Raw genomic sequence first — 26,747 nt, forward strand, 5'->3', positions numbered from 1 at the left:
GCGTCCGCCTGGCGTGTAGAAGTCCCGGGTACGATTCCGGGCCAGGGCACACAGGAGAGGCGCCCATTTGCTTCTCCACCCCTCCCCCTCTCCTTCCTCTCTGTCTCTCTCTTCCTGTCCCGCAGCCGAGGCTCCATTGGAGCAGGGATGGCCTGATGGCCTGGGCGCTGGGGATGGCTCCTTGGCCTCTGCCCCAGGTGCTGGAGTGGCTCTGGTCGGGGCAGAGCATCGCCCCCTGGTGGGCGTGCCGGGTAGATCCCAGTCCGGCGCATGCGGGGGTCGGTCTGACTGTCTCTCCCGGTTTCTAGCTTCAGAAAAATACAAAAAAAAAAAAAAAGAAAAAAGAAAGCGATGTATTGAGGAAAAGAAACTGGGAGCCATGTTTTTCGATTGCTAAAAGAAAAAAACCCTTTAATATCACACTCGTCACTAAGAGTGGGACACCAAACTTGATCGTGTGGATCCGCACATGTGTCTAACCTCTCAACTCATATGTACAGTGCAGGGCAGCTGTCACCGGCAGCAGCCGTCAAGAGTCAAAACAAGGGTAGGGAAAGAACAAGTATTAACAACAGGAAGCGCAAGAAGGCAGCTTGGAGGTGCCGGGCGCGGACTCAGTAGAAGCAGACGGTGTGCAGGAAGGTGCGGCCACTCTTCTCCTCGAACTCCTGCAGCAGCTCATCGATCTCGTTCTCCATGTCCTCCGTGTGCTGTATCTGTGGGGAGAAAGCCGCCTGAGCAGGAGCAGCACCTGGGACCAGGACACCAGGCCTGGAGCTGCTGGTGCTGACCAGTGCTTTCCACTCTGCATGGCCAGGGGGCCCAGGGTCCTGCACTGAGGAGCCAGAACGGAAGTGGGCTGAGCTCTGAAACCAGGGTTTGCCTTCAAGGGTCACATGACTTCACCTATATGGGACCCTCACTCTACAGATGAGCATATCTGGGCACAGAAGGTACAGTCCCTTGCCCAAAGTCACCCAAGGAGGAAAGCCAGCCCACGCTTGGGAGGCGGGGTGAGAAGGCATCACCCTTTGCAGGGATCTAAGCAGAATCTGTGAGCTCTACCTGCCACCAACATCCCTCCCAGGTGTGAGACCCAAGTGTGCAGATATGGCCAGAAGTCACTGGTGGACAACTGCTGCCCTAAAAGGAGTAGGTGCTACCAGGCAACAGCTGCAGGGTGGTCCAGGCTGGACTGCAGCCAAGGCCACTTGCTGTCCCTGGTCTCAGCCTGTAAGCAGGGTCTCTGAGGAAAAGCCCTTTGCCTCCCACCCCAATAACTCAGCTCTCGCCAGCATGACCCAAGTCATGTGTGCAACTTCTGGGACATATCCCCCCCCCCCCCCCCGCAGCCCTTTCTCTTGCATGATAGCTGGATTATGGGCACAACTGCTGGAGTTTCAGCAGCCACACTGGACCACGAGGCAACCTGGGAATGAAAGCTGTGCTGGGTTCCTCAGAGAACACTGGGAGAGCCTGCCCATCTCTAGACTTCCTGGTTAAACCACCTGTTTCCGTCACTCAGAGCCGGCTGACCTAAACGCAAGTACCATGGGCAGCAGAAGAGCCATATGGGTTCCCCCTTGCTGGTGCTTTTGTCACATCCAAGAGGAAATGTTTTGCTCTGAGCACAGCTGCACAGTGCCTGGAAAAGCCCTGGGGTTTTCCACACAAGGGAGACTTCCCAGAGTCGCAGGGGCCCAGGTGACCCCTGTGGACACAAGCACCCTCAGAGCCCTTCAACACCCTGACACATGGCATCTTCCTGGAGGAGAGACACCAGCTGTCACTGCCTTCTATCAACTCGTCCCATCAAGTAAATTAACCAGAGCCAGCTGGTCAATTCTCAAACCTGTGGGCACCTTTGCATTGTGTGGTTTTATTTGTTGTTTGTTTTTTTTTACAGAGACATAGAGAGAGAGAGATAGATAGGGACAGACAGACAGGAACGAAAAGAGATGAGAAGCATCAATCATCAGTTGCAACACCTTAGTTGTTCATCGACTGCCCTCCCACATGTGTCCTGTCCGCGGGCCTTCAGCAGACCGAGTGACCCCTTGCTCAAGCCAGCGACCTTGGGTCCAAGCTGGTGAGCTTTGCTCAAACCAGATGAGCCCGCGCTCAATCTAGCGACCTTGGGGTCTCGAACCTGGGTCCTCTGTATCCCAGTCTGATGCTCTATCCACTGTGCCACTGCCTGGTCAGGAGCATTGTATGGTTTTAATATTTGAAAATAACTTGAATGTGAATTTGTGTGACAGTCGTTTCCACTGCAGAGCCCTCATGTACAGGAGGACCTGGTTGTCATGTGCCTGGTGGAGCCCAGAGTAGGAACTGGGTAGGGGAAGTGGACACTCACACACTGGCAGAGCTCACAGATGAGGAACGCCCCCAGGGTGGCCTCTTCGTGGTTGTCCTGGATGTCCACATTGATCACATGCACTGGCTGGCAGGTCTCCTGCTCTCTGGAATTCAGATCTAACAGGATCATAAGACACAGATGTCAGAGGCCCTGCTCCACCTGCCCTGGCTGAGCATCAGACCGCCTCCTCCCCCAAAATGGCTCTGATTCACCCTTAGCACCAGGCCCCTGCCTCACCCTCAATCACACAACCTGTCCCAGGATAAAGCATTCAGCAGCACGGTCACTGTCAGCACCAGGTCCCAGCTCCCCACTCACAATACTTTTCACAGACCAGACCCTCACACCCACAAGATGCGACCAGCAGCACAGGCGGCCTCGCCCTGATGAACACGATTAGCCAAGGGCCCTGCCAGGGATCTTCCCAGGCTGCCACCTGGCCCCCCCGCAGGCCGGGGAAGAGGGCACTGTGGGTCCCCAGCACGCGCGGAGGCACCAGGTCTGCGAGCTTACCTTCTACCACCTGATCGTACACTCTCTCTTCACAAGTGAGGATCAGGTCGAACAGGTCTTTGCAGTTCTGGAACCTTTCTGGTCGGGGCTTGATTCGCTTATTCCTGTCCAACATGTGCAAAATGCCATTCTGTGTGTAGCTGGGCGCTGGAGTTAAGGAACTTCAGAGGAGATGTGTCACTCAGCTAAGAGCCTAGGTGTCTGCACAGGCAGAGCTACCACAGCCCTGGGGGCTGCAGAAGACAGGCGAGTAGGCAGACCAACCCTGGTCAGCGTCTGGACGTGCCCACTTCAGCCAGCCAGGCCACAGCTTTTGGACCAACGCATTCCAGAAAGCAAAGGCCTAATGCCTGCAACCTTCCCTTGTCTGTTTCCTCAACCCGCCAGCTGCCTTTAAGCCCTGTCCTGTAGTGCCTTTGCTCATACTGAGCCTGACTCTGACCCTTCAGCAAGGACAACACTCATCTTAAAACCCACCCCAGCCAGGCTCGGCCAAAGCAAAGAAACTCCACAAACACAGCAGCAAAAGGGGCCCAGGAGGGGGACACAAGAGTCAGTAAGAACAGAGTATAGCCTGTCCAGGCAGTGGCGCAGTGGATAGAGCGTCGGACTGGGATGCCGAGGACCCAGGTTCAAGACCCCGAGGTCACCAGCTTGGACCCAAGGTCTCTGGCTCGAGCAAGGGGTTACTCGGTCTGCTGAAGGCCCGCGGTCAAGGCACATATGAGAAAGCAATCAATGAACAACTAAGGTGTCGCAATGCGCAATGAAAAACTAATGATTGATGCTTCTCATCTCTCCCTTCCTGTCTGTCTGTCCCTGTCTATCCCTCTGACTCTCTGTCTCTGTAAAAAAAAGAAAAAAATGAAAAAGAACAGAGTGTAGGGGCCCCAGGCCGGGAGCCCCAAAGGGTGTGTCCCTTAGAGCTCAGAGGGGACACACAGGTCCTGCAAGTGAGGTCTGTGCCAAGTAGGCAAGCCAAGCTGGATGCACTTTCTCAGGGGCACTCCAGACGAGAACACACTCCCACCAACAGCGGTCACCTCTGTCCTGAGGGCCCCGGGAGAGGGTTCACCTTGACAGAGACAGAGCCCAAAGATGCAGACATGTTCTGGACAGTTGGGGAGAAGTACCTTGTTAATTCTGTTTTACAGACAGACTGGATGATTCAAGAATCCTGAGATGAGACATTGATGTCTCCCAGCCTTTTTAAGTTGTGGTAGACATTTCCTACCTTCCAAGAGACTGAGGACAGGTTTTAGAATATATTTAAGTGGTTTAGCTAAGAGTTTTAGCTTAAAAACGCTGGACTGTTAGCTATGGTGGTTTTGGTTGACACTTTCCAGCTAAGTTCATAAAACTGCTGCCCATCCACGCTGGTACCCACAAGAGCCCTGTTGCCACGTGGAGTCCACCTTTCTATAACGAGGTCCATCAAATGCTTGGCATCAAAGATCGAAGCCCAGCGAAGAGATCTGGGCTGAGGGGAGGCCCACCTGCCTGCAGGGTTGGTAGCTAAGACTCGGGCATCCAGTGTAAGCCTGGGGTCAGGTTCCCTGCACTCCTCTGAGACCTCCCACACTGACAAGTATGGCCCTCAAGAATGAGCCTGACGCCTGACCAGGCAGTGGCGCAGTGGATAGAGTGTCAGACTGGGATGCAGAGGACTCAGGTTCGAGAACCCGAGGTCGCCAGCTTGAGCGCGGGCTCATCTGGTTTGAGCAAAATCCCACCAGCTTGGACCCAAGGTCGCTGGCTCGAGCAAGGGGTTACTCGGGTCTGCTGAAGGCCTGCGGTCAAGGCACATATGAGAAAGCAATCAATGAACAACTAAGGTGTTGCAATGCGCAATGAAAAACTAATGATTGATGCTTCTCATCTCTCTCTGTTCCTGTCTGTCTGTCCCTGTCTATCCCTCTCTCTGTCTCTGTAAAAAAAAAAAAAAAGAGCCTGACCGGGTGGTGGCACAGTGGACCAAGCGTTGGCCTGGGATGCTGAGGACCCAAGTTCAAAACCCCGAGGTCCCAGGCTTGAGTGTAGGATCAGACATGACCCCATGGCTGGTGGCTTGAAGCCCAAGGACATTGGCTTCAGCAAGGGGTCACTTACTCTGCTGAAGTCCCCTGGTCAAGACACATATGAGAGAGCAATCAGTGAACAACTAAGGCACTGCAAGGAAGAACTGATGGTTCTCATCTCTCTCCCTTCCAGTCAGTCCATCTTTCTCGTTCTCTTGCTTAAAAAAAAAATGAGATGACTACCAGGTGCTCAAGTCAGGGCTGCAACAGCCCTGTGAACTTGCCAAGCGCCTTCCTCCTTCACTTCACCCTCAACGACTTACCCAGATGTCACAAATGGAGCTGAAAGACCAAGGTAGGGGATTAGACCCCCCAGTCTCTCACCCAAGCAACAGGGAAATAGATCAGTGGCCTTTCTAGACTATGTTATGGCAACTTCAGGGACGCGCAGCCTGGGCTAAGCCAAGCAGGACCAAGGACAGGAGGTGCCTGAGCCAGGAGCCCTTGAGAAAGAAACCACAACTCACCCACTGTTTCAAATCCCAGGGACCCAGAGCCACTTAAAATCTGGCTTCAAACCACAAGGGACAGGAGTGGGGACGAGGATGATGAGCAGGCAGTGAGGCCAAGATGAGTCAAGCCACCAGGACAAAGCCCTTACTAGAGTCACGCTGGGGTCAGAGTGAGGAGCTCTGAGGGCCAGCTTCTGAATAAAGACCCATGCATGGGAGCCGGATGTGGACTGCTGAAAGCCAGCAGACCTCAGAGGCATTGTCAGGGTATTAAGCATTTCACAAAAATACTTCCCTGCTGGAGGAGGCCTTTAAGCAGCAGCAGGGCCAGCAGGGCAGCGCCTATCACTTGCCCCTGAACCAGAGGACACAGCCTGGGGGTACCAGTGGATACAGGAAGCTGGAAGCCCAAAGCTACACTGGGAGCAGGGCAAGGACAGAGCTGCCCACCCCGGGGCCCAAGCAGGCAAGGATTTGTTTCTAGAACCATACCCTGCCCCCCCCCCCCCACACACACACACTGACACACAGGTGTTCCGGTGGCTGACAGTGACCACAGGCCCAGACACAATGGGCCTGATTGAAGCTCCCCTGCAGCTGACACAGTTTTGAGACACGAACTGCTGGTTCTGGAGCCCCACTCGAAGGTGTGGGCGCAGGCTGCCAATCGCCTGTGCACCTTCCAATCACCAAGCTCTGTGCTCAGCAGCTGGTCCCCAAAGGAGTCTGGCCTCAGGCTCCCAGGGACCCCATGATGCTTCTGAAGGCAAAGGAGACAGGATAAAGCCAGTTAAGCCACTGGCTCTGGTGGAATTCAGCATTCCTCCTTGGACACCTATTACGGTACCTAGAGACTGTTTCTACGACATGGGCACATTGCACTTGCCTCTCCATGGGCTGTGCAGGAGCACTTGGGGCCAGCTATGCAGGGGGACTCAGTCTGGCTGGTGAGGTGTGAAGAACCACTGGCTCCCGTGGGAGGAGGGTGCAGGCAGTTGGGCAGTGGGAGTTGGGGACTGGTGCAGAACAAAGTGTGGGCTGGAGACCTCTGTGGGCACTCAGCTCAAGGCAGCGGTCCCACGGAGGTGTGGGGAGATGCACGAGAATTTTCAGGCAAGGGAAGTGCTGGCAGGAACCTGAAAAGGGCCCCAACGCTCATTCACAAAGGCCGTGGGTTCAGCAGCGGAGCCCATGTACTCCACATCCTCAACAAGTCCCCCAATGATAGTTGAATGGCCACAGGGCCTTCTACCTGCCTCCCTGCTCCCACCCTGCAAGCTCCAGTCCTGAGTTGACAGAATGCTCCCCAAGGGTGGCAGAGGGGAGCACAGATCCAGCCTCATTCAACTCCAAATATCACCCACGGGAAATGAGCAAGGCAATGGGGTAGGAAAAGACACACTCAGAACTCTCAGGACAGAAGCAGGGCCAGCCCCAGTCCCCAACCACGTGGCACCTGGTCACAAAGAGGCTTCAGGGCCAGCAGCCAGGCATACCCTGGACAGGGCAGAGGCCCAGCCCCCAACACAGACCCCATGTGTTCATCTTGCAACCAGTGGGATCAGAGTCTTCACCGCACCACCCCCACCCAGGCTCCCCTCACACGCCTTCAGTCACCTGCTCAGGTCCTGGCTGGACTGTCATCATCAGTGCTGCGCTGAAGGACGCCTCTTGGCTGCTTTGCAGACGCTCACCGAACAGACCCAAGAACATCCTAGTCGGCACCATCTCCTCAGTTCCCAGACGCCGCCACACCTAATCCAGGTGCCCCCACTTTGTGCTTCGGCCCTGGAGGTGACCCCAAATCCATCAGTTGACATTCCTTGAGGGTGGGCCCGGCCAGGGGGCCGGCTCAGCACTGAGATCCTGTCACTCAATCTTACTTCCTATCTTAAACTTGATCAAACAAATGTCAGATAAGTCATGAACTCTCAAAAGGGACTCAAGTTACCCGAGGAGAGATTCTCAAAAGGCACCATGGCTTAGAAATATCCAAGCCAGCACCTCCCACAGGCTCAATCAGGGTGCTGGGGCCACTGCAGGTGGTCACAGTGGGTCCAGATGCGCTGGCCTGGGGGCAATGCTGAGGACAGGGCTGTGGCCTGCCCCACTCATGCACACGTTTCCTGGAATGGTCATGGGCTGCCCCCATGGCTCTCCTTTGAGGTCAGCAGGGCCACATACCCGGGGAAGACCAGGGCAATGTCTCAATCTCGCAGTCACCATTAGGGGCAGCCCCAGCCCAAGACATCAGACTCCTGGTCAGCGCCCTCCTCTCTTCTCTGGTGTCGAGGGTACCCTCAGACCCCTGCCTGCCTGGCATGCCTGTCCAGGGAGCCCCTTCCTTGCAACTGGAGCCTCCCAGGTACCCCATGGATGATGGTTCCTCAACAGGGAAGCTGCCCCTGAGCCCATTTTGGGAACAGTTTGAGTGTTTTGGTCAAATTTTAGGAATGTTACGTAGCATAATCCTATATAATCTTGCCTTTGTTTTTGATCAGCATAAACTGAACGGGGCCTGTGGCCTGGTGACTTCTGGGATTCAAAGACCAGTTAGGTTGGCAGCCCTGGCCTGAGCCTGGTATCCTCCTCAGTCCTCACTCTCACCCCTGGCACCCTCCTTGCTGCCACTGTCCAGTTGGCCAACGCTGCTTATGCACCATAGGCCATGACCACCTCGCTTCAGATGTCACATGGGGGATCATTGCAAAGCACACCCAGCAAGGACCAGGGGGTGTCCTGCTGGCCCCACCAAAAGAGGAGCCTGCCATCTTCTCATTTGCCAGATTCTCCCATGCCGAGGAAAGCCACTTGGGGAACCTGCCCACCCTTCTCCCGTCATGGACATAGGTGACACCCCCAAAGGGCCAAGGCTAGCCCACATTTTCCTGAAAAAAGAATTGGCACAAATACAAGATGCTTCCCAGGTGGAACAAGTGAATGCTTCGCTCTCCCTTCCTCTGTCTAAAATCAATCAATCAAGAAAAAATAAAGATGCTTCCCATGAGCACAGGCCTTGCCCAGCAGCCACCAGCTGGACCCCTCCCTCCCTGTCCTGGGAGGAGGAGCCGACGGCTATGAGGACTGGTAGATGGTTTGGGAGGCCCATCCTGGAGCTGTGCTGCGGTCATAAGGACACAACACAGCCCTTGTACCCTGGGGAGGACTGGCACTCACAGCAGGAGCCTGTGAGCGGGCCCCAGGCACACCTGGGGAGAGCGAGCAAGGCCAGGAGCAAACAGTTTTAAGCGGGGGGCCCTCTAACGGGCTGCAGGGACAGCTGAGACCCTTGAGCCACAGTCAGAACTGCTACAATGGAAGCTTTCGAGACAGCCCTGCTGTATGTGAAAATAAACTCAAATCCTTTCCAGTAATCAGAGCAGTTCTGACAAAGCCCGTAGGTGGCACAAACAAGAACAGGGGACCCCTGATACCAGCTCCAAGAGCTACTGGGGCCCTGGCAGTTTGGCTCAGCAGTAGAGCGTCAGCCTGGCGTGCGGGGACCCGGGTTCGATTCCTGGCCAGGGCACATAGGAGAGGCGCCCATTTGCTTCTCCACCCCCTCCCCTCCTTCCTCTCTGTCTCTCTCTTCCCCTCCCGCAGCCAAGGCTCCAATGGAGCAAAGGATGGCCTGGGCGCTGGGGATGGCTCCTTGGCCTCTGCCCCGGGAGCTAGAGTGGCTCTGGTCGTGGCAGAGCGACGCCCCGGAGGGGCAGAGCATCGCCCCCTGGTGGGCAGAGCTTCGCCCCTGGTGGGCGTGCCGGGTGGATCCCGGTCGGGCGCATGCGGGAGTCTGTCTGACAGTCTCTCCCCGTTTCCAGCTTCAGAAAAATACAAAAAATACAAAAAAAAAAAAAAAAAAAAAAAAAGCTACTGGGCACTGTCCTAACTACTGCCCTGACCTGATGCTTGGGGGCCATCTTTGGCTGGGTCTACAATGACCTCACCCCCCTCCCCGACTTCAGGCAAAGTGATCCACTTTCAACACACCTGGTATCAGCATTTCAGGTGGGGAACCTGGTCCGTCCCGCGGGTGTGGGCGAATATGCAAAGCAGTGGTCACAGCCAGGGCACCTCCATTATGTCCAGACCCATGAGTGACCCCCGGCAACTACCTTGGCCAGTCAACTCTGCTTGTGTCATCGAACCAGATGAGAAGGGCAGGCAAGCATCTCAGACATGACAGCTACTATTCTGTATTATCTGAAACATCTTAAGGCCACAAGTTATATTTAAAGGACAAGTCTTCTCTAAAACCAGACAGCTTAAATATCAGCAAAATTAGAATGCACTTTCTCTGGTAATCATTACTTAGCTTGGGAACAGATTCATTTGTTAAATAGACACTGTGTCTAAAAATTATTTAAGAAATGTAGCTGCTGACCCAGGGAAACAGGACACGGGTTGGAACACAGCAGAAGGGGGGGGGGGCCAGCCCAAGTGCCCCTAGGATAGGGTGCCAGGGACCACCAGGGAGGGGAGCATGGGATTTGAAGGGCAAGACCAGGCAGTGGCCGCTATTTCCACCCACCAAGCACAGCACAAGAAAACTGGCTAGCCTGACACTAGTCTGATGAGACCCTAAGAACAAGTTTCTGGAAAGCAATTCAAGTGAAGGAGCAGGGGCCTCAGAGGGCTGGCTGCCCTCTCGCGCTGCTGTATCCACTGACCACACACCCAGGATGGAGGTCAGGAGGCTGTGGGGATCTCTAGTGTGAAAAACATTTTATTTTTACCTTTTATCCCAAAACAAGAAAAAGGGTACACAGTGAAGTGGGCATACACATAAATTAAGACCTAAAAGACAATAAAATTGAGATGGAAAAGAACAAATAAATAGTTTTTAAAAATACTCCAAAGAGAATTAATTATAAAAGATCCACAAGAAAAAAAAAACTATGCTGGATACAGGCTCCTAGGCTCAGTGTTCAATCAGGGGAATGAAGTAAGGATCCAGGAAAAGTGTTACATTTGCATTTCAAATCCCCCTTTAGGGACAACTGCTGGCACTTAAGATTGCACCATATTCAGAGGTAGGCTTTACTTGCTTTTCAAGGCAAATGGTTAGGTTAAGTTACAAAGTATCTACTGAAAGGTTTCCAAGGGGGGCTCAGCATCTCCTGAAGACAGGCCAGCCCCTCCTTCCTTGCCCCACGGACTACGGACTGCATGGCGCTGCAGGCTTGGTCATTCTTACATTAGAAGAAAATAATCTCTTCACCAAGGGCTCTCCAAGTAAACTCGGGATTCAGCCGTAGACTCCTCTCTGTGGAAGCTGGAAAACCCTGGGAAGGTCAAGTGTGGAAAATGAAAAAACAAAAAAGTAAATCCTAGAAGCCTTGGCTCGAAAGCTACACTAACGCTGGCAGGAAACATGCAAAGTTTACACTATTCTGTGTTCACAGGGACTTTGTGACAAAGGGAAGAAAAAAATTAAGGTCAAGGGAAACAATGTACACTTAAAAATGGACAGTTTGAGGCCAAGGACGTCATCGAGGAACACTTCAATTACAAGAAACAGAACAAATAAACCTGGCTTTTGTTTCTAAAAACAAAACAAAGACAGTCTGTCTGACATACACTACAACTACAACGTGGACAAATCTGAAGACAAGCTGTGTGGAAGCGGCAGCAGACCACACGCTGCTGGACTCCAGCTGTGGCCATGCCCAAATGGGAAGAATCCAGAGGTGGACGGGACACGGCTGGGAGAGTTGGGGACATAAGCAGCAATTGCTAGTTCTTGGGGGAGATGAAAACATTCTGAAAGCTGCCTGACTGCTGTGCCTTATGAAACACACAAACCATGGAACTGCACTTTAAATGGATGAGCTGCACCACACCACAGAACTCCTCTTTTTGAGTCCTCTCATTAAAAGAGAAATTAGAAGATATTTCTTGTCTGTGGCAGGTCAGTTGAACTCAGACTACCTAAAGACTATTAGTAGATGCCTGACCAGGCAGTGGCGCAGGTGGATAGAGCATCAGACTGGGATGTGGAAAGACCCAGGTTCAAGACCCCGAAGTCAGTTTGAGCGCGGGCTCATCTGGTTTGAGCAAAAGCTCACCAGCCTGGATCCAAGATCGCTGGCTTGAGCAAGGGGTTACTCGGTCTGCTGAAGGCCCACGGTCAAGGCACATGTGAGAAAGCAATCAATGAACAACTAAGGTGTTGCAACAAAAAACTGATGATTGATGCTTCTCATCTCCCTCTGTTCCTGTCTGTCTGTCCCTATCTCTCTCTCTCTCTCTGACTCTGTCTCTGTAATAAAATTAAAAAAAAAAAAAAAAAAAAGACTATTAGTAGACAATCTGCAAAAAGAAAATGGTAACAAAACTGTTACCAACCTGCCCTGACTGGGGAGCTCAGTTGGTTCCATCATCCCAGTGCACCAAGGTTGCAGGTTTGATCCCTGGTCAAGGAACGTACAGAAAAAGACCATTTCTGTCTCCCTCCCTTTCTCTCTAAAAATCAAGCAATGAAACAAAACAACAAAGTGTTACCAATGTAACCTGGCTTTACTAGAGCTGGGAGAACAAGTTCAGTTCTGGTTTAAAAAGATTTCCACGCCCACTACCCTAGTTACCAGAGGCAGGGTCTCCAAGGACGAGAGCCCAACACTTCAGCCCCACGAATGTTGATCCCGAGTGGGAAGCCTGAGAAGCCATAGTCTCGTAAATCCAACATCAAAGCCAGCTATTTACAGCCAACCACACTGCTCGCAAATTAGGGGATCAGGGAACGTGCAGACTCCATTATTCCTACTGTATTTTCCCACATATAAGACACACTTTACTTTTTTTAATTTTGGGGGGTCTAAAAACTGGGTGCTTCTTATACAGTGGTTGTGGCATTTCAAATGCCATAGATGGAACTGAGGCTGAGACACTATATGAAGTGTCTAGTGCATTTTCATCAATGAAATAAAAGTTGGTTTTGCATCTCACTTTATATAATTGAACAACTTTCCTTAACTTGTCATTTGCTTTTCTGATGTTAATTAAAAAGTCAAGTGCTTTTGCTTGACCAGGCGGTGGCGCAGAGGCTAGAGCGTCAGACTAGGATGCAGAGGACCCAGGTTCAAAACCCGAGGTTGGCCCTGGCCGGTTGGCTTAGCGGTAGAGCGTCGGCCTGGCGTGCGGGGGACCCGGGTTCGATTCCCAGCAGGGCACATAGGAGAAGCGCCCATTTGCTTCTCCACCCCCCCTCCTTCCTCTCTGTCTCTCTCTTCCCCTCCCGCAGCCAAGGCTCCATTGGAGCAAATATGGCCCAGGCGCTGGGGATGGCTCCTTGGCCTCTGCCCCAGGCGCTAGAGTGGCTCTGGTAGCGGCAGAGCGACGTCCTGGAGGGGCAGAGCATCGCCCCTGGTGGGCGTGCCGGGTGGATCCCGGTCGGGCGCATGCGGGAGTCTGTCTGTCTCTCCCCGTTTCCAGCTTCAGAAAAATACAAAAAAAAACCAAACACCGAGGTTGCCCGCTTGAGCATGGGCTCATTTAGTTTGAGCAAGGGGTCACTCGGTCTGCTGTAGCCCCAGTCAAGGCACATATGAGAAAGCAATCAAGGAACAACTAAGGTGCCACAACGAAGAATTGATGCTTCTTATCTCTCTCCCCTCCTGTCTGTCTGTCCCTATCTGTCCCTCTCTCTGTCCCTGTAAAAAAAATAAAATTGAGTGAAATGAACAGCACATAAAATTCACCATTTAAAAAAAAGTCAAGTGCTTTTTTAATCATTTCATATTCATTTTGAAAATATCCCCTAATTTTTGTGAGCAGTATATTTCATCTGGTCCTTTGATCCTGACGGGACCACTAGCCAAACTGTACTGAGGGCCTGTTCTCAGAACAGTGAGGTGGACACACACGGAGCCCTGTCATTCTCTCTGGAAAATTCATTTACTGAATGTTGTTTACCTATGGGGTTTTTTTTTTTTGAGAGGTGGGGAGGCAGAGACAGACTCCCACATGCACCCCAACCGAGATCCACCCAGCAAGCCCCCCTACTGGGGAGATGATCTCAGCCTACTGTATTTCCCCACATATAAGACACACTTTATTACTTTTTTAATTTTGGAGGGTCTAAAAACTGGGTGCTTCTTATAGTGGTTGTGGCATTTCAAATGCCATAGATGGAACTGAGGCTGAGACACTATATGAAGACAGTGATTCGTCATCAGACACAGATGAGGACAAGCTAATGGATAGGAGTTTTGACAGTGATGAGTTTTATGAGTTTATGATGAATAAAACTTGAGTTCAGTAACTTCATGTAATACTTTTTTTTTTTCAAATTTTGGGCCCCCAAATTAAGGTATGTCTTATACATGGGGAAATACAATAGCTATTTTAGTGCCCGAGGGAAGACCATGGAAGCCATCCTTAGTACCTGGGGCCATGGCTGCAGGGAGAGGTGGGGGTGGAGCAGATGGGCACTTGTGTGTGCCCTGACCAGGAATAGAACCCAGGACTTCTACATGCCAGGCTGACGCTCTACTGCTGAACCAACCAGCCAGGGCCTTCAGGTTAAATCTTAAAATGTTTCTCTAGCTTTCCACTGCAGGTTACAGGAACTGCCACTTCTGCAAGAGCCCATCAGGTATTCTGTCCCGGACCTGGGTTATTAGCACTTAGCTGCATGAACCATGAGCAAATGAGGAAACAAGCTAATCACCAGGCCCTCTGCAACTGGATACTTGTCCCATCACTAATCAAGTGTCCACTGCAGTATTACCAGGGCACCTCTCCACTGATGCTTTTCCCCTCCCTCACCTGTGGTGTTTGCCAGGGTAGTGACCCCACCCTTGGAGCAGATATCCCTTCATTACTGGCTAAGGGTTGTTGTATCTGTGTGGAGCTAAGCACCAAGCACAAAGCTGTCCTGTCTCTCCCCCACGCCCCCAGGAGACAGAAATCCCACTCAAGTGAAGTCAATAAACACAAAGGTATTCCTCCCAGAGCTTTGTGAAGGGCAATCAAACAGGAAGGGGACGTTCCTACACAGGGTCCACAGGAAGCAAGTACTGTTAGTGGCACTGGGCACAAAGCTTCCATCCTCCCCACACACAAGAAAGCAGGGAAGTGCATGGACACACAAGTGTGCAGCCATCTTCAGGACGGACAGTTGGTGGGGACACTATGGACCTGCACAAAGTGACCCCATAAAGGAGGACACCCGAGATCCAAGAAGTGGGTTTCTGCTCCTTTGTGTTAATTATTAGGGCCATGCACACACCCCTGCTGAGTCCCTCTGGATCTGTTCTTTTAAACTGTGTCAAGCTGCTGGAGCCTGCGCACAAGGGCCTGTCTGGGATAACTGAGGGAGCGCGCAGATGCTGTTTCTGTTTCTCCTGCTTGGTGTAAGCTCAAAAATGAATGGTGCTGACTGAAGAATCATCGTCAGAATCAGCCAGGGTCTCCAGATAAGTGAAAGACCCTGGAATTAAGATCCCAGCTCTCTCCAGGGAAAGACCTGTGGCCAGTGCTTCCTAAAAGACTAAGGGCAGCCTCAGCTCCAAGGGGAACCCCAGGGGAGCCTCTCCAGGGGCTGCTCCTTGGCAATAGAGCGCAACCTCTGTTCTTGGCCCAGGGATGTGAGCAGAGCGGTCACTCCAATATGGAGACAGGACATAGGTGACGACTCAAGGGAGACACCTGCGAAATTTCTTCCAAAGTGCGTCCTGGGGTCTCTGAGAAGGGGGGGGGGGGGGGCTGAGAATGTGCTCCTCCCATCTGTGTGAGTGGGCCTGCCCCCTGGAAGGCTGGCTCCAGGTGCCTTTCAGGACACTACACCCACCACCACCCAGACTCCCACCTGCCCGGCTATGGCACTAACAAGAAATGCCTGTTTCTGCCCCAAGGCCTCTACTGACCACCTTACCTGCAGCCAGGAAGAGAGCAGGGGGACCCAGCTCACATCAGCTAGGACTTTTAGGGCCACTCCCAGCTAACTGATCTACAGAGGTACAGAAAACGTATGAAATTTATAAAAAGTTGGAGCGTGCCAACATGAAGACCAAGTTTCCATTTGGTGTTATGACCCTTTTGGCTGCAATGTGTTCAGGTTCAACCCTGAGAAATAACTTTCCCTGACTGCAACGGTGGCCCGGGGTCTCAGGGAGCATGGGATCACGTGCTGATCAGACCAGATCCTGAGGGTCACAACCAAACACAGCCTGTATCCCTTTCACAGAAATCTACCTAAATACCTTTTCCTTCATGAGTCTTAAGTAACAGATCCAGCCTGTTCTGTGTGCCTGAAGGGAAGCAAAGTTCTATCAAATTATCTGCTAACAGCCTGACTAGGTGGTGGCACAGTGGATAGAGCATCAACCTGGGACGCTGACGTCCCAGGTTTGAAACCTGAGGTCGCCCACTTGAGCACAGGCTCATCTGGCTTGAATGTGGGATTATCGAAATGATCCTATGGTCGCTGGCTTGAGAAAAGGGCACTGACTCAGCTGGAGGACTGGTCAAGGCACATATGAGAAGCAATCAATGAACAACTAAAGCAATGCAACTAGGAGTTGATGCTTCTCATCTCTCCCTTCCTGTCTCTCTCTTGCTCGCAAAAGAAAAAAAATTGCAAACTTGCTTCCTTTGCTCACAAACAAGGCCTTTTAACCAATGTGACCCTCAAGAGACATTACCCGTGGTGTGTGCAGCAGCCAGCCCGTGTGTCAGTACACACTATACCTACATACTCACAGGTATACACGTACTTACAAAGGAGAGCGGGTGGCCCTGCAGTGTGGAAAGGATTCTGCCTCCCCCACCTATGCTGTGTGTGGTGTCAGGCCTTCGTCACCACGGACTTCGCGTGTACAACAGTGTGCCCCACATGCCCACAGCCTGCACAGTGCCAACCCTCATACTATCCGAGTAGTGCCAGGAATAAACTCAATTCTCTGAAACAAAAGGAGGGTGTCTGCATTGCACTTGTCTAGCGCAGTGCAGCACGCAGTGACAGCCACAACCCACCCACCTCCCAGATGCCTCTGATGTGTGGGTCAGTGTGATCCACAGGTCACGCCTGCCACGAACAGCCACACTGGGGTCTTTAAAAAAGGTAACCAGCTGGGATACAGTTCTTTGTCTTTCCTAAGAAGATCATTGTACATCTGATCATATGTGGTTTTGAAATCGTAAACATTGGGCTTGTCGGGCGCTGGCCCTGGAAGCTTCACGTGAGTCCCTGTTCCAAAGGACCGGACACTGAATCCCCGTTTGCTGAAAGACACAAAAGGAGACAAAGATCACAGTTGGATTAAATAAGACACAAAACCCTACAAATAAGGGACATAAGATAGGAAATGGACAAAATGAGTACCTTTGTTGACATGTAAGAACACTGCATGAAAACCTCAACATTAAATACTTTATTCAAAATTTAACAAGTCCTGTAGCACGTCACACAAATGCTAGATGAAACCTGAAATGGCTGAGACGAAGACTGTCCGCGGGGCTCTCTCGCACTGCAGAGTCAGTGCCTCTAGAGGCCCATGTGCAGCAGGCACATAAGCAGCTGCTGCATGGCAATGGGGAAGCTTCGCAAGGGAGACGAGCCTGGCTCAGACGGAGCTGCTAGAGGGACCAGGAAGCCGCTGGATAAGGCGCAGACATCCCACGCAACCAGGTGGGAAAGCCGCTGTAACTTCCACCTGAACCCTCACTTCTGGGAGCCCCCACCCCACTCACACGCACCAGCCACCAGTCCCCAGGACAGTGGGCAGCCGTGCTGTAGCCACGCAAGGTGGAACCTGCGGCCACTGCCCAGTAGGGCACTTCCTGCCATGGAGACACAGGGAGGGGCAGCACATGCACTGAAACCCAGAATTAGTCAAGAACACAGGGAAATGAGAGATGAATGACCAACAAACCAAGGGACAGCCGCCTCACTGTGACATTTCTGTTGTCTGGCTGCCATCGCAGATTCTGATGCAAAGGGAGTCCAGCTAACAAAGACATTCGCAAATGTGTGCTGTGACCAGAGAGAAGTCAATAGGCCCAGCCACCAAACTTGGACACACCAACCACCTCATCCCAAACTGAACCTGTTCCTCATCAATTCAGTAACATACAAGAAAAGTGGTATTTTCTGTCAGAGCACCAATAAGCCTGATGAAGGCTATCACGATTGTGGTGGTGGGAACCTGTTGTTGTGCAGGCACCTGCTTATTAATTCCACGCAATGTGGCTGTGATCACGCAAGGTTGGCTGGCACCTGCTTCTGGGGAAGTCTTGTTCCCATAGGGTGGTAATAAGGGAAGACAGTGGGGACCACGCTGGCCTCACCACTGACCGCTGCCCAACAAAAACACCCCCAACAAGCACTTTCCTTGTGACCCCAAGCTGCTTACCCTGCAAGTGCCCTAAAGGCCCTGCCAATGCTCCAGCAGCTTAAGGGCCTGTCGAATGCCCGTCATCGAGGAAAAGTGTGATTTATTCCTCAGATCAACCCTACATCAGCAGGGAGTAAAAAATCCATCAACCCTCAAGTCTTCTGCAGAGGGCAGGAGGGACTAGTGGAAAAGCAGGGTGCCCAGAAGCACCACACAGCACTGACTCCACCATCCACTTCCCCTGTGTCCAGGAGGGTTTACCCTGAGGGCACCAGGGTCAGAGCTAACAAGACCAGGAGCTGCCTCTCTAGCCAAGGGAGGACAGAAGTATGCTATGAAAAAACAGACCCACAGAAAGCAAGGTGGACTGGGTATCCTACCAAGAGCTGAAAACATGTGGGCTGAAGGTGTCAGTTAACAAGGAGTGACCTGAAGTTGGAAAGCAGCTGCTCAACACGTACCTGGAACAACTCTGCCTCCAGAGCCTGCAGGTCTATCCCGGGCTCTGATGTGACAGACCCACCTCTGACGGGAGTTCTGAGGTTCTCAAACAAGTCATGTGGAGCCACAGAGGCACACTGGCTTCACTGCGCTTTTCAGACATTACAAACTGAAGGTTTGTGGCAACCCTGCTTCAAGGAAGCCCACAGGCGCCATCTCCCCCAACAAGCTAAGATGATGGTTAGCATTTTTTAGCAAGAAAATATTTTCACATAAGGTACGTAAACTGTTGTTGTAGACATACTACTGCACACTTAACAAGAGTACAGTAGAGTGTACACATGACTTATATGCACTGTGAAACCAAAAAACAAAGGAACTCACAGTATCTGTGGTGGTCTGGAATGCACCCCACACTATATCTCAGGTGGGCCTGCAACGAGCAAACTGGACGGTCAAGAGAGAAACTCTTTTGGGGCAGAGTAAGAAACTCTTCTGTGATCCATCAACCACCCAAGAAGCCTGTTGTGAGCAACAATGGGAAAAGCAACAAGCTTTCCAACAAAGACGTGTAAAAGGTCTACTTAGAGTTCACATTCCACTCTTTTAAAAAATAAACACTTTTATATAAATGTAAACATTTTATATAACTCAGTTATTTCCTCTTGGTCATTTCTTTGAGATACTTAGCCAGAATAAAAGAACTTAAGCCTGACCAGGCGATGTAGCAGTGGATAGAGCATCGGACTGGGATGAGGAGGACCCAGGTTCAAGACCCCAAGGTCGCCAGCTTGAGCGCAGGCTCATCTGGTTTGAGCAAGGCTCACCAGCTTGAGCCCAAGGTCGCTGGCTCGAGCAAGGAGTCACTCGGTCTGCTGTAGCCCCCGGTCAAGGCACATATGAGAAAGCAATCAATGAACAACTAAGGAGCTGCAATGAAGAATTGATATTTCTCATCTCTCTCTCTTCCTGTCTGTCTGTCCCTATTTGTTCCTCTCTCTGGCTCTGTCTCTGCCACCAAAATATATATATATATATTAAAAGGAGCCTAGGCTTAACTACTTTTGAAATCTCGAATGAAATGGCCAGTGAGTACGTTTCATCCAGCCAACCACAGCAAGGAAGTCATGAAGCCTTTAATAGTTGACATTTCAACATGAGAAAACTTCGTTGTGGCACCTTAGTTGTTCATTGATTGTGTTCTCATATGTGCCTTGACCGGAGGGCTACAGCAGAGCAAGTGAGCCCTTGCTCAACTGCTCAAGCCGGCAACCTTGAGGTTTCGAACCTGGGTCCTCCATGTCCCAGTCTGACGCTCTATCCACTGTGCCACCGCCTGGTCAGGTTACCATTCCATTTAGACTCGACAGTATTTCCTGGAGATAACTCTATACTGGGGACACAGCAGTGATCAAACAGACACAAATCCCTCTACTCAGATCCTTGGGGTGAGAAAAATAACTAAAATATCCAGCACACAGGGCAAAGAACAGCACAGCATGGAGCAAGCCATGGAGCGGGAGTGGAGATGATGGGCACAGAGACCTTGGGCAGGACCAATTGTTTCCAGATGGGAGACAGCAGGTGTACCACCTAGAAGTGGCCACAGGGCTCTCAGGAGGCTCCAGGTAGAGACCCCCATGCAGGGTCTTCCCCTCTAGCTGCTGCAGTCTGCAGTCTGACCTGCCTGGAGGACACCACCTGGCAGGGCCCACCTCCTGTACTCATTTGGCAGCACACTGGGTCTGAGGTTTGCACTGGTGTCCAGATGGAACATGTTATTCAGTCTGCCCATATCCCAGGAAAATAAATCACCCTCAAGGTAACCTGGCCCCAACTTCCACCCAGCGGACCCCAGACAAGGCTCCTCACTGGCTGGCTCTGTCTGAAGGGAACTGCCTGGTGCCTGTCCTCATCCCCCTCCCGACTCTCTGAAATCTTCACCAAGCATGTTTAAAAATAAGATAAAATGCAGTTTGTTCCTCCCCCAACAAAATGTTCACAAGTGGCAAAAAGGCTAATTAGCAACAGAAGTGCTGTTTCTTCTAAGCTGGTAAAATCGACATCACAGCCCATCTTGTGTGGTGACAACAGTAGAGTGTGACAATTTTTTAAAATTACTAGATTTTAGAGAGACGGGTTGGAGGAAGCATTCATTTGTTGTCCCACATATTGTGCATCCACTGGTCGCTTCCCCTATGTGCCCTGACCAGGGATTGAACCCATAACCGTGGTGTTTTGGGATGACGCACTAACCTTCTGAGCTAACCAGCCAGGATCACAATTTGTTTCTTACTCAAAAGAAATGCATGCTAGAAAAACACTCCTGACAACTATAGGCTTCTACATTAAACTAACCTTCCAGATAAGTAACTATCAAATGTCTTCCCAACTGTAAAAAAATCTTTCATAAAGAAGATATCAAAGAAAATGTTAAATGTAGGAGCACAGAATTGCAAGATACTAACGTTAAAATGAACACCAAAAGAATCATAAGAAAAAAATTTTTTTTTCTATTTTCCAGTGTGATTACTAATCTAATTTAAAACATTAGTTCTGCTAAGACTGAAAAGTCCCAGACCCACAGCCAACTTTCCGAGAGCATACCTGTGAGGACACGCCCATGTCACCTTCATCACTGCTCTTCAGCCCGCTCTCTATTGTGCCTTCATGCCCACAGAACACAAATCAGCTGCTCCCAAGTTATGACACCGAAATGCCTGCCTGTAATTTCATTGTGAAATGGTCAAGACTGGGAAGACAAGCTTCTAAAATGTAAACATTGCCAATAAAATCTATGTTCTCATTAGCAACTGTGGGCCCTAAACACATTTCAGTAAGTGTTTTCTGGGATTTTATTCTTATCCTCCACAAGAATGAGAACTGTGTGCCTACTAAAGGTCTGTGCCTCAAGCTTGCGACAAATGCAACATTGGGGTCGCCCTGTTGGTGCCCTGCTTAGATGTCCCTCCTCCAGGCCACATTCCTCTGCTGGCCACTGTTGGCCCCTCTTCACACAGCACTAATGTGTTTCCTTCCAGCACCAACACAAGGTGTCCTCAGCAAGGACATACTACTAACCTGCTGCACCTGCCTGTCCTCATCTGTAACAGAGGCTGGACAAGACCCCAATGCAAGGGAGAATGTTGCAGCTGTTGGAGCTGTTCCCATGCTTGGTCTGCCCAGTTTTGTCTCACGTTCACCTTCAAACATGACTCTCCACTCTTAGTCCTGCTTCTGAAGACAAAAACCACGCAGTCCCTCAGAACCGATGAGGACGAATGGGGTCCCATGCAAGGCACCTTCTTCGCATCCTCTGCCATTTTCAGGACTTAGTTTCAGACCCTTTTCCTCTCCCACGTGATTTCCAGTTGACTTTCAAGTGTTCCCAGGACAGAGATGTCAAAGATGCAGCCACAGAGGCCACAGGGTCCAGCTGACCTTAAGTATTTAGCACCATGACTGGGGGCATCCTGTGTCTGGGACATGCCAGGTTGTGTGACCCTACAACCCTAGGCAGCCCTGAGACATGGCCCCCTGTGAAAGGAGGTTTGAGTGCCTCACTCCCAGTGTGCCTGGTGGCCCACAAGCTCTAGTCGTGAAGTTAAAATTTGAGAACCCTACCCCAAATCACAGAACCACAGGACCTCAGCTGATTGTGGCAACCCTCACACCCTGGACCCCTCGTTCAGCCCACATTTTCTCCCATCTGGAGTCTCAATTCTCTTACTCGTCTATCAGGACCAGAGCACCTTGTATCTAAAACTCTGCTGTTGTCACGCACAAGCTGGGCTCCTTGCTCTGGGTAGTATTTCCTCAACTGTGAAAATGTGGACATCTAAGAGCTGTCTAGTCGAATATCAGATGGGGTTGAAAGAGCACCTGGGACAGAGGAGCTTAAGAGATTGACTAAACTGTTTCTTCCATACTTGCAGCCTCTGCTCATCTTCCCCAAACCACACTGGGAAGTAATGACTGAAAACACTGAGGACTCCATCTAGCAATTTATAGAAACGCGTCTTTAAAATTTGTTTTGAGCCTGACCAGGCGGTGGCACAGTGAATAAAGCGTTAGACTGGGACGCGGACAACTGAGATTTGAAACCCCGAGGTCATCAGCCTGAGTGCAGGCTCATCTGGTGTGAGCAAGGGGTCACTTGGCGTGCTAACCCCCCCCCAGTCAAGGCACATATGAGAAAACAATCAATGAACTAAGGTGCCACAACGAAGAATTGATGCTTCTTATCTCTCTCCCTTACTGTCTGTCTGTCCCTATCTGTCCCTCTCTCTGTCTCTATCATACACACACACACACACACACAATTTGTTTTGAATTGTGACAATTAAAAATGTAGCTTATTGATCAATGTCACCCCATTAAATTTAATTTTCTAAAAAAAGAGGTCAGACCTGGAAAAAAAAAAAAAGTCACTTTCAAAAATCAACATGCCTCTTAACATCCAGAAGGCAGTTTGGAACAACAACAAAAAAATCAGCTCCAAAGGTAAACCTTAATTCATTGGGTACAAAGAACAGCAGTCTGTGGAAAAATACAAGTCTTCCAACACCCTTAAAAACTTAAAAGGCCCCCAGAATAGTATTCGAAACAATTTAGTCTCAAAAGACCAAAAACGGTCACCCAAGGGAACATTCTGACTAGCTCTAGAAAATGCCAACATTTTTAATCACTTGTATTCCACTCATCAGAAAAACATAGTCCAAGCTGATTTTCAACAGGGCAAAAGTAAAATAAAATAAAACAGGGTTTCACTGATAAACTACCTACCACCAGTGTTCAGTTAACTGCATTCCTTTGGATATTTCATTTAGAAGTCTTCCTTTGTATTATAACCAAGCTGAACACAATTTCCCTGCTTTTTTTCACTTGTCATACCATTTTTCTATGCTTTCCACAACATCACCTTTAAGACTGAAATCCCCAAATCTGACTTTCATAAGCTTTCCTACTTGCAACAGAAAACCTTCATATAAATTTCTTAAAGATGGTTTTAAGCCCTGTATAAAAATCCAAATATATAAAGCCATAAGTAGCTTGTTAAAAGTGAAAATGAGCTTCTGGCCAGTTAAGTCAGTTGGTTATCGAGTATTGCCCTGAAACACCAAAGTTGTAGGTTCAATCCCCAGTCGGGGCACAAAGAGAAAGTGACCAATGAATGCAGAAGTAAGTGGAACAACAAATGAATACTTCCCTCTCCCTCTCTAAAATCAATCAATAAGAACAAAAAAAAGTAAAAATTAAAAAAAGTAAAAATTACATGAAGAGTTATTCAAATCTCAAAGCAACTTTAAAACTAAAAGAAGGCGAGATACTTCTTTTTTTTATTGCCTGGTAGCATAAAAAGATTGGGAGGAAATAGGAATTTTATAAATAAATATTTTCTTGAAGACAGTCTGGCAAAAATATATAAAAATATAAAACGTCTACCTCTGACTCACCAATTCACCTCTAGGAATTTATGCCAAAGAACTAAAAAAATGTGCAGATATTTATATGGCATAAGAATGTCGACATTTTTAAGAAGGGAAAACAGAAAACCCAATGTCTATTCCAAGTCACCCCAAGATTCCTCTGGATCCCTCTGGATTCCTGGGCCGCAGGTTCGCAACCACTTTTCGCCGCTCCACAGGAACCGGAGTGTTCAAATTCAATACATCAAAATGAAACCGAGGGGGAAAAAATGAAATCGGAAATGAATACTGAAGTCAATCTATGTTCACAACATTAGGTGTAGACAGGTTACAGGCATTAGACACAGAAAAATGGTATTCTAAGTGATCTTTATCTTCATTTTCCATATTTCCTACAGTGAAAATTTTGCAACAAATACTATTTTTTTTTTATGCTGCAACTAAGAGTTGAAGCTTCTTTTTTTTTTTAAGACTTTATTCATTTTAGAGAGGAGAGAAGGAGGAGAGAGAGAGAGAGAGAGAGAGAGAGAGAGAGAGAGAGAAGAAGAAGGGAGGAGCAGGAAGCATCAACTCCCATATGTGCCTTGACCAGGTAATCCCAGGATTTTGAACCGGCGACCTCAGCATTCCAGGCCGATGCAGTGGCATCACCACAGGTCAGGCAACAAATACTATTTTAACAAAGGAAAATAACCCCCTCCAAAGTAGAAGTTACAAAACTTAAAGACTCACGTCTAAAATAACTTCACATTCACCATAACAATACCCTAAACTTACCTCCTTTGTCCTCATTCTGAGCCTGTTCCTTTGATGAGTAAATTGGAAAGACGATAAACCAGGTAAAAGCACGAGCACGCCAGAGTTCCTAACCTGGCTCTTCTCTCACCTCTCTTTACTAGGATGTTGTGCCAGCTCCTGCCATTCTGACCTAGAAAGGACTTGTCATCTTGTAGTGAACTGTCCCAGGCAATGGATATCCATGCCTTTGAAACAGACTTCACTACCCAAGTTACCACAGGTAATTTTTTTTTTAAGTTTTCCTTTCCTAAGATTTCATCCCAACTTTGTTATGCAGCTATAGCAGGACTTAAACAAAGGACCCCCACCCAGAACCAGCAGAATGAGGCGGTCTCCACATCAACTGATACTCTAGTCAAAAAAGATACTAAAACTTTACTGTTTTAAAATAACCTGACAGTTTAAAAGTTTTAGTTTAAAATCAACCTTCACATCGATTTCTTAGGTTCAAAGCATATCCCATTCTACCAGAGGTGACATTAAGCCAACAGTGTGGACAGTGCAGTAGAGGTTGGGAAGAACCAAAGTTATATTTAGCAGTCTGGTTGCTTGACACTTCTGGTTTCAACAAAAATTCAGAACGTGAGAGAACTCTACTTTTCCCCAAGTTACTCAAGAGTCAAAGCTGACTGTAAAAGAAAAGTCCTGCTCTTTACGTCCACATATAAAAACTTAGGAAGAAAAGGCAGTTTCAACTTTGTCTTTTTTGTTTGCTTTTTATTTATTCATTTGAGAGAGAAGAAAAAAGAGAAGAGGGGGAGGAGCAGGAAGCATCAACTCCCATATGGGCCTTGACCGGGAAAGCCCAGGGTTTTGAACCGGCGACCTAAGCATTTCAGGTCGAGGCTTGATCCGCTCACTGTGCCACCACAGATCATGCTCCACTTCGTTTTACTTATCAAAGTTGACGTGTACCCCCAACTTGAATAGTAATGGCAAGTGGCCAAAGAAAAAAACTAGATCGAATGGGAATCAACGTTTACTTAACATGTAACAGCATGGTCCCAGAAGAGTAGTTAATACTGAAAATATCAACTTCAAACCAAGTCGAGGACAGGGGAGGAGGGGTTGACATGAGACCTGACAATGGAGGTAGGAGCCAATACACAAATTCATCAAGTTAACAGAATAGTCCAAAACTCCCTTTTTTTAAAGCCTCCTCCTTTCCTGAGGTTCTGTCGTGCCACTTTTCCAGTAAAGTTTTTATCCATGACACGCCTTGGGGACAGTCGTCAGGCACTACCGCCTACTGGACCCTCACCGTGGTCTTGGGCTTACGGTCTCACTCAGCTCTGTCCACCGGCCCCACGGCTCCCTGATGCCGACGTGCGCGAAGCGGGCGCACCCAGCACACCGGCCCTGAGACTTCACGGGGCGCTCGGAGGTCCCCGAAACGTGGGGACGTTTAGATGTAGAATCTGAATTTTCCCGCGAAGCTAAACCCACGTGGGGGGCACCGCGCAGCCGACCGAATCTTGTCCACTCCTCGCAGCGCTCGGCCTCCCGGAGCCAACGAGCCCGGACAAGGCAGCCCCTCAGGTTTCCTTCGGGGGGCCGGCTCGCCCCAAACGGGCCGGGGCCAGAGACACGGCCGGTCAGCCGGGGGCCCAGGAGTCGCGTAGTGCCAGGGAGAGGCCCCACCTACCTGAGGATGTTGTGCGCCTCCATGCTCCGGTTTTGGTTGCTCGAGCAGACCACCGCCACCCGCAGCGGCGACGACGGCATGGCGGCGGCCTCGCCCTCCGCGCTCTCGGGCTCCGGACTCCCACCCAGGCGCGGTTCCTCCACGCGAGGAAGATGGCGGCCACGGCACCCGGAAGTCATGACGCCAAGCGGCGCCGCCGGCGACGTATCGCGTCGGGACGGGCGATGCGAGCGGCTACACGGCGTCCAGAGGCCTCCCGGCGCGGTCTCAGAGCCCCGGCAGTGAGCGGAGGGAAACCCACCGAAAGGGGGCCGGATTGGCAGGCGTGCCTCTGCTCTGGGAGTGCGCAGCACCGAGGCGAGTGTTCCTCCCAGAAGAGGCCGGCCGACCCGCGCCGGCGTCCTGACGTCACAAGGCCCCGCCGCCGTCGCCGAGAATGACGCAAGAGGCGTCACGAACGTCCCACTGTCGTCGACGGGAGTGACGCCATGCCAGCCCAGACAGGCGTGGGAGCTGGCTGGGTGCTAGCGGGCATCTGTCGCCGGCTCTGCGCGCCCCGAGTCCCCCATTTGGGTCCGGCGTTCTAACTCCAGTGCGGGAACTGTCGCGCCTGCTTAGACCCGCTCTGCGCATCTCCGTCGGCCGGTCCAGGAGAGCCTCCACGTCCTCTCCCTGCCCCGCGCCTCTCCTG

General features: G+C 50.5%; 1 protein-coding gene across 1 annotated transcript; it reads right to left on the minus strand.

Annotated features, from left to right (window-relative positions):
• Window positions 1-378: 378 nt before the first annotated feature.
• SSU72 (SSU72 homolog, RNA polymerase II CTD phosphatase) lies at window positions 379-26,510 on the minus strand. Its single transcript, XM_066374795.1, has 5 exons — window positions 26,057-26,510; window positions 16,488-16,631; window positions 2,876-3,015; window positions 2,360-2,478; window positions 379-716 (listed from the first exon to the last, which is right to left on the minus strand). The coding sequence occupies exons 1-5, from the start codon at window positions 26,233-26,235 to the stop codon at window positions 615-617; spliced, it is 684 nt and encodes a 227-aa protein (XP_066230892.1). The 5' UTR covers window positions 26,236-26,510; the 3' UTR covers window positions 379-614.
• Between the last annotated feature and the right edge of the window lie 237 nt (window positions 26,511-26,747).

This window comes from Saccopteryx leptura, chromosome 3 (assembly GCF_036850995.1).
Source record: "Saccopteryx leptura isolate mSacLep1 chromosome 3, mSacLep1_pri_phased_curated, whole genome shotgun sequence".
Lineage (NCBI taxonomy): Eukaryota > Metazoa > Chordata > Mammalia > Chiroptera > Emballonuridae > Saccopteryx > Saccopteryx leptura.

Excerpts from the sequence above, each read along its gene's own strand:
- SSU72 (XM_066374795.1), bottom strand. The coding sequence starts at position 26,235 with ATGACTTCCGGGTGCCGTGGCCGCCATCTTCCTCGCGTGGAGGAACCG. Across the intron at positions 2,479-2,875 it reads GTACGATCAGGTGGTAGAAG|ATCTGAATTCCAGAGAGCAG; the intron begins GTAAGCTCGCAG and ends TGATCCTGTTAG. Across the intron at positions 717-2,359 it reads TCTGTGAGCTCTGCCAGTGT|ATACAGCACACGGAGGACAT; the intron begins GTGAGTGTCCAC and ends TTCTCCCCACAG.